Source organism: Tasmannia lanceolata, unplaced genomic scaffold (genome assembly GCF_043159265.1).
Source record: "Tasmannia lanceolata isolate RefF3 unplaced genomic scaffold, GAP_Taslan_0.1 ptg000002l, whole genome shotgun sequence".
NCBI classification, from domain to species: Eukaryota; Viridiplantae; Streptophyta; class Magnoliopsida; order Canellales; family Winteraceae; genus Tasmannia; species Tasmannia lanceolata.
The window spans coordinates 24,436,695-24,442,359 of NW_027518679.1; the positions used below are offsets into that span (position 1 = coordinate 24,436,695).

The 5,665-nt window shown below is 36.6% G+C and overlaps 1 protein-coding gene across 1 annotated transcript; it reads left to right on the top strand.

Annotated features, from left to right (window-relative positions):
* Positions 1-752: 752 nt before the first annotated feature.
* On the top strand, positions 753-5,665 carry LOC143891453 (protein IQ-DOMAIN 12-like). The gene is made up of 6 exons (XM_077396032.1): positions 753-1,032; positions 1,458-1,574; positions 1,681-1,977; positions 3,208-3,438; positions 3,935-4,066; positions 4,473-5,665. The coding sequence occupies exons 2-6, from the start codon at positions 1,500-1,502 to the stop codon at positions 5,160-5,162; spliced, it is 1,425 nt and encodes a 474-aa protein (XP_077252147.1). The 5' UTR covers positions 753-1,032; positions 1,458-1,499; the 3' UTR covers positions 5,163-5,665.

Consider the following 5,665-nt stretch of genomic DNA (forward strand, 5'->3'; position numbering starts at 1 on the left):
AAATAATATGGATGATCTAACATTAGATCATATGGATCCAATTGATCTAATCACACAGATTACTATAATACAAAACTAAGTTTAGATCTTACCCCTTTCTACCATTGTTCAAAGTCTTGATTGTGTACTAACGGCCTGGATCTTTCACTACCTCTCCGCCAAACCCAATTTGGTCTTGAATTTATTGGGTTTCCCTTGTAAAACTTGGGCCCAACTAGACCATTCCATGTTATGGTGTTTGCTAATGTGGTTGGGGAGAGAGAGAGAGAGAGAGAGAGCGCTATGTGGGGCTTTAGAGAGTCAGGATTGTGTGTACAAAAGGGAGATATGTGATATTATTGGTCATGAAGAGGAAAGAAGTGTCAGAAGGTGAAGGGAATAAAGGTGCAATTGAGTGGATGTGTCACTGTAGCCAAAGGAAAGACAGCTGTGAAGGGCCCCAAGTAGAAAAAAGAGTTTTCAAAACACATAATGTAATACCCATAAAATTACAAACAAACCCTCCCCTAGAACAAGGAATCTTCTTGGCTGTTACATTAATTTCAACTCAGTACCTTTTGTCTGTTAGAAGCTTTAACTCCTATTTCCAAGTTTGAGAGGAAAGAGATGGCAATCAAGTTATGAGAGTTACTCAATTTTAAACTGGTATGTTGAGAACTTTAACTTACATAAGTGGGAAAAAAATCAAGTTAATGAGAAAAGACATGGCCATCAAGATATTAAATGGTTACTCATAAACTATACTTTCAAAGCCACATCATGGAAAAAACAACCAGTCTGGCTTTTTCATGACACTTCTTACTTGCAGGCCCACACTTTCAACAGTTGAAATGATCCTGAAAAAAGAGTAACAAGAAATAAAGGGGAAAAGGAGCAAAGAAGTTCAGTTCTTTTAAATTGGTATCCATTGATGCTAGCTCTAGTGCTTTTCTTTTCTTTTTCAGATCAAATAAGGAGAATTTTGAGTGCTTATCATTCCAAGTTTATGAAAGGAAGTTAGACTTGGCTCCATTTCTTGTGAAATTTCATAAGGTATGCAGTTGTTTTCAATTAATGTAAGTACTAAAAAGCATCTCAATTCATAGATATGCTATCTCAGTTTGATGAAATAATGGATGGGGTTCCCTTAATTGAGTTGTTTCTGGTTATGATTGTGGTTTTTTTCATATTTCATTTGCTTATGGGATATGCGCATGTGATTTTATACATTTATTCATGATGGACAAATGGAGCTACCTAATTTGAAGCTTATTCCTTTTTCTAAGCCAAATTATTTGTAGCTCTGATTTTGGTTTGTTTAATTGCAAACAGTTCTGAAACTGGGATAAGAATCTCTGTTAATATAGAATTTAAGCAACTCATAACTTAAAATGCTTCTTCTGCAAATGAGTTTTTTTTTTTTTTTTTTTTCTGATTCTGATTCTAGCCAATTACCAACACATATGGTTATGAAACAGGTCAAAGTGTTCTGTCAATTATTAATAGCTACTGAATAATCAATGGCAAAAAAGTGGAATTGGTTTAATCTGGTGAAGAGAATCTTTGGTTCAGAGACGAAGGAAAAGGCAGAAAAGGTATAGATATTATATTACCAATTGGTTTGATCTTACATTTAAATAAGATTGAAATGTTTTTTTTTCCTTTTACTAACTGAATTCAACTACCCATGACTGGATTTAGAAGGAGAACAGGAGGAGATGGTTCTTTGGAAGGTTTAAACCCAAACATCCACACGCGATTACGGCAGCACCACCACTTACAGAGAAGACACTGAGTGAGGCAGAAATAGAGCAGAGTAAACATGCCATGGCAGTTGCAATTGCAGCAGCGGCTGCGGCCGAGGCTGCAGTGGCATCTGTTCAGGCTGCGGCCGAGGTCGTTCGTCTTTCCGCCAGCTCTATATCTTACTCTCCATCTGAAAACATAAATCAAGAATCGGCCGCCATTAAAATTCAAACCGCATTCCGAGGATATCTTGTGAGCTGTCCAACACTCTTTTCTTCTTTTTTAACCCTGAATTTTATTAATATGATAAAAGAGTACAAAGAGGGAGACATACCACCTTATCTCCAAATCCAAAACGCTAAGGCTCATTTGAGATTATGACAACTGATGGTGAGCCCCCAAACCGATTATTGGACTCAAAATTTTGAGTCGGAGTCCAATAATCGCTTTGGGGGCTCACCATCGGTTATCATAATCTCAAATGAACAGGGCCTAATACAAAGAAACTTACCTGCTACAACTACTTGGAATGCCAAAAGAGTTACATCTCGTGGCACCCCTAGCCAGCTTTGGAAGATCTCTTCGATGTCAGAACACCCTATTATTCTTCCTCTGATATGAAAAATTAGCAAGATCTGCCACCCAGTTTCCTTCTTTAAACTGATGCGACAAATTAGGCTTCAAGTGATGGAGATTATGTTCTTTCCAGTAGCACTTTAATTATCATGTTTAACGGTTTCAGCCATTTTAAACCTTCAGTGTTTTCTATTTCTCGCCAACATATGAACAAATTAGGTTAAAGAAATAAAATATAAACTAACGACTTCATTCATTTTTTCTGTTTCAAGATTGCCTTTCTATATTTTTAACATTTCCCAATCTCATGTAAAGATTGGGAACTAGTGAATATTTCAGAATCCTTTAATACTTGATCCCCCCCTCTCCTATGTTATACAGATTCTTCCTAATGGGAGAAATCACCATGTCACACACGTCTTGGATAAGACTTCAAAATTCACTGCGACACATCTTGGTTTCTTTTATTTGTTTTTTTAACTACTACCGTAACTTTACAATTACCGTATGTTTTGAGTTTTATCCATCCTGATAGTAACTTTTTTATATGAAAATAAAACATTATATTTACTTAATCCATTAAAATTTTCAATATATGACTTGTTATAATTAAATTTTGAGAATGATTAAAATATTTTGGTGATTCCACGAATCTCTCTGTTCGATGTTTGCCGAACCCAACAGTTGATTCTAGCAAAATTGCCCCTTGCCCTTCCCCACAATTACTAGTACCATGGTTTTATTCATTTTAGGACCAATATTTATCATTGTACTCAAACATCAAGAATTAAATATAATTGAAGTTTCTGCTAGATAATATTGATTCTATGTTGCCTTTTCTTTTGGTGCTGAATTAAGGATAGTCAGGTTTCTGTATATTTATACGTAATACGTGCTTTATTAAAGGCAAGAAAAGCATTGAGAGCATTGAAGGCATTGGTGAGGCTTCAAGCTTTAGTTCGTGGCCGGGCTGTGAGGCGCCAAACAACTACTACTCTCAGGAGTTTGCAATCTCTTATAAAGATCCAGACACAGGTCCGAACAGGGAGGATAAGAACGACGGAGGACAGTCCAATTCATGAAGAAAAGGAACAGGTCCACAGCCAAACAAAGGAATTAGAAGACATCAAAACAATGGTGAGGGTCTGAAACTACTTGTTGTTTCAAATGCAGTGAATTTGTAGTCCGCCTTTACTTGAACCATTTGAAATTGTTCTTCTAAAAGAAGTGAGATGGGCACATTTAGCATTTATACTGTTTTTTCATTGTCCAATATTTATTAAGAGAGCTTGACATGATCTGTCTAAAGTGTTTAAATTCGATGAATTTCAAGCATCTATAGTCTCACATATTCATTGTTTTTTCATTTATCGACTCCTAGTCATCTGCTTTTGTGCAGATTAAAAGAAATTATATAAGATCATCTAAAATTCAATGAATTTCAAGCATCTATAGTCTCACATATTCATTGCTTTTGTATTCATCAACCCCTAGTCATCTGGTTTTGTGCAGATTGAAAGAAATTATATAAGAACATCTACACTTTGTTTTGTGTGTTACAATCACAGCATGGAAAAAAAATGTCCAAATCAAGGTGGAGTACTGAATTTTTTATTTATCTTTTCTTGGGCAGTTTGAATCTAACAGTCAGAGAAGGTGGGATGATGGCTTTCTATCGAAGGAAGAACTAGATGATATGATACTAAGAAGGCGAGACGCTGCATCCAAGAGAGAGCGTGCAATGGAGTACATATTTGGCTGTCAGGTAATGCCTGTGGTTACTGTGAGACAACCAATTACTCCAAAAGCTTAAGCCGTTGGAGAAGGCGTTATTTAATCTTTTATACTAACACTCCCCCTCGCGTGTGGCCACTCTTTTTGGGGTTGGCCTACACATGCCACATGTGGCCCCTCTTTGGGTTGGCAATTACATGTGGATTTTTAATATCAAGGAGTTTTAACCTAGAACCATGGCTCTGATACCATGTGAAACAACCAATTACTCCAAAAGCTTAAGCTGTTGGAGAAGGTGTTATTTAATATTTTATACTGTAACAGTTACATTTGATTTCTTCTAGTAATTCTGGTTTTTTTCATATCCTCTTTAAGCGTATTGTTGTTAAAAGTTTTGTGTTATGTTGTTTTTACCTCATTGAGTAATCTTTCTTCAGGAGAGGAGGAATGCTCAAAGACCAACTACATCAATGATAAAAGAATCAAAACCAGATAAGCTAAATTGGAGATGGAGCTGGTTAGAGCAATGGATGGATTCCCAACCATGGAGAAGGGAAAGACAATTGAATTCACTTTTACTAAACTTGGACCAAAATACCCAAGTTGAGAAACATTGGATTTCAGATGCAGTTGCCTGTTTAGATTTGATACACAACGACGAAAAGGCAGAGTCCCAGCTTCACCCAACAGAATATCAGAAACATCGGCAGTTTATGGGTTATCAATCTCCCATATTGCAACCAAGAAAATCATTACAGCTATCCAAGGGAAGCTCAATCAGAGACTATGAATCCTTCTCAACCTCTCCCACTTTTCCTAATTACATGGCATCAACAGAGTCCGCCAAGGCAAAAGCAAGGTCAACCAGCATGCCAAAACAAAGGTTGGGAGTTCTAGATTCTTACTCAGATAGCAATTCTCCATCTAAGGGTAGACACTCTACTTCCCCTTTGATCCATAGTGATGCCATGTTAAATAAGAGCATCAAGCCTCCTGGGTCTCTACAGGGTTCTCCACGGTTAAAAGGTCTCTCAGGTCCATTAAAATCGCAAAGGTCTTTGAAAGATCTCAGCATCGATTCCGAATGCTCGTTGCTGAATTGGGATCGACGCAGTGCTTTCAGATGATTTTTTCTGAAGTTGGTTAAAACAAGCTAACCACTATCTCATAGTTGATTATGGTTTTTACAGGCAAGAAATTTCAAGTTGAAGCCATTAAGAGCTCATGTAAACAAAATATGTGCAGAGTGTAAGCATTTGATAGTATCTTACCAGGAACTTACAAGGATCCTTTAATATTCAGATAAAAAAGGAGAGGTTTGTGTGTTCAGAGAACATAGGTTAGTGATTATCTTAGTTTATGAATATTCTCATTCAAATGAGCAATGAGAAAAAATGTCAATTTACAATAGGGTTTGATGTGTGCAGTTTTGGGGAGTGGGTTATTTCCAGTAAGAGGTGTTGTTTGAAGGTTTCTGATGTTTGCTTAGGGAAAGTGTGATGGATGCATTGATTTTGAGTGAAGCATGTAATCACTAGTTGCATTGTGTATATTATTTTGTATATCAGAACTATCTTATAAACCTAAGGATAACTTTTAAATAGATGCCAATGTTCATTGCTGCCTCTTA

Bases quoted from the DNA above. Each gene is read 5' to 3' on its own strand.
- LOC143891453 (XM_077396032.1), top strand. From the start codon at position 1,500: ATGGCAAAAAAGTGGAATTGGTTTAATCTGGTGAAGAGAATCTTTGGT. The intron at 1,978-3,207 runs GTGAGCTGTCCA...GCTTTATTAAAG, and splicing joins CCGCATTCCGAGGATATCTT to GCAAGAAAAGCATTGAGAGC. The intron at 4,067-4,472 runs GTAATGCCTGTG...ATCTTTCTTCAG, and splicing joins AGTACATATTTGGCTGTCAG to GAGAGGAGGAATGCTCAAAG.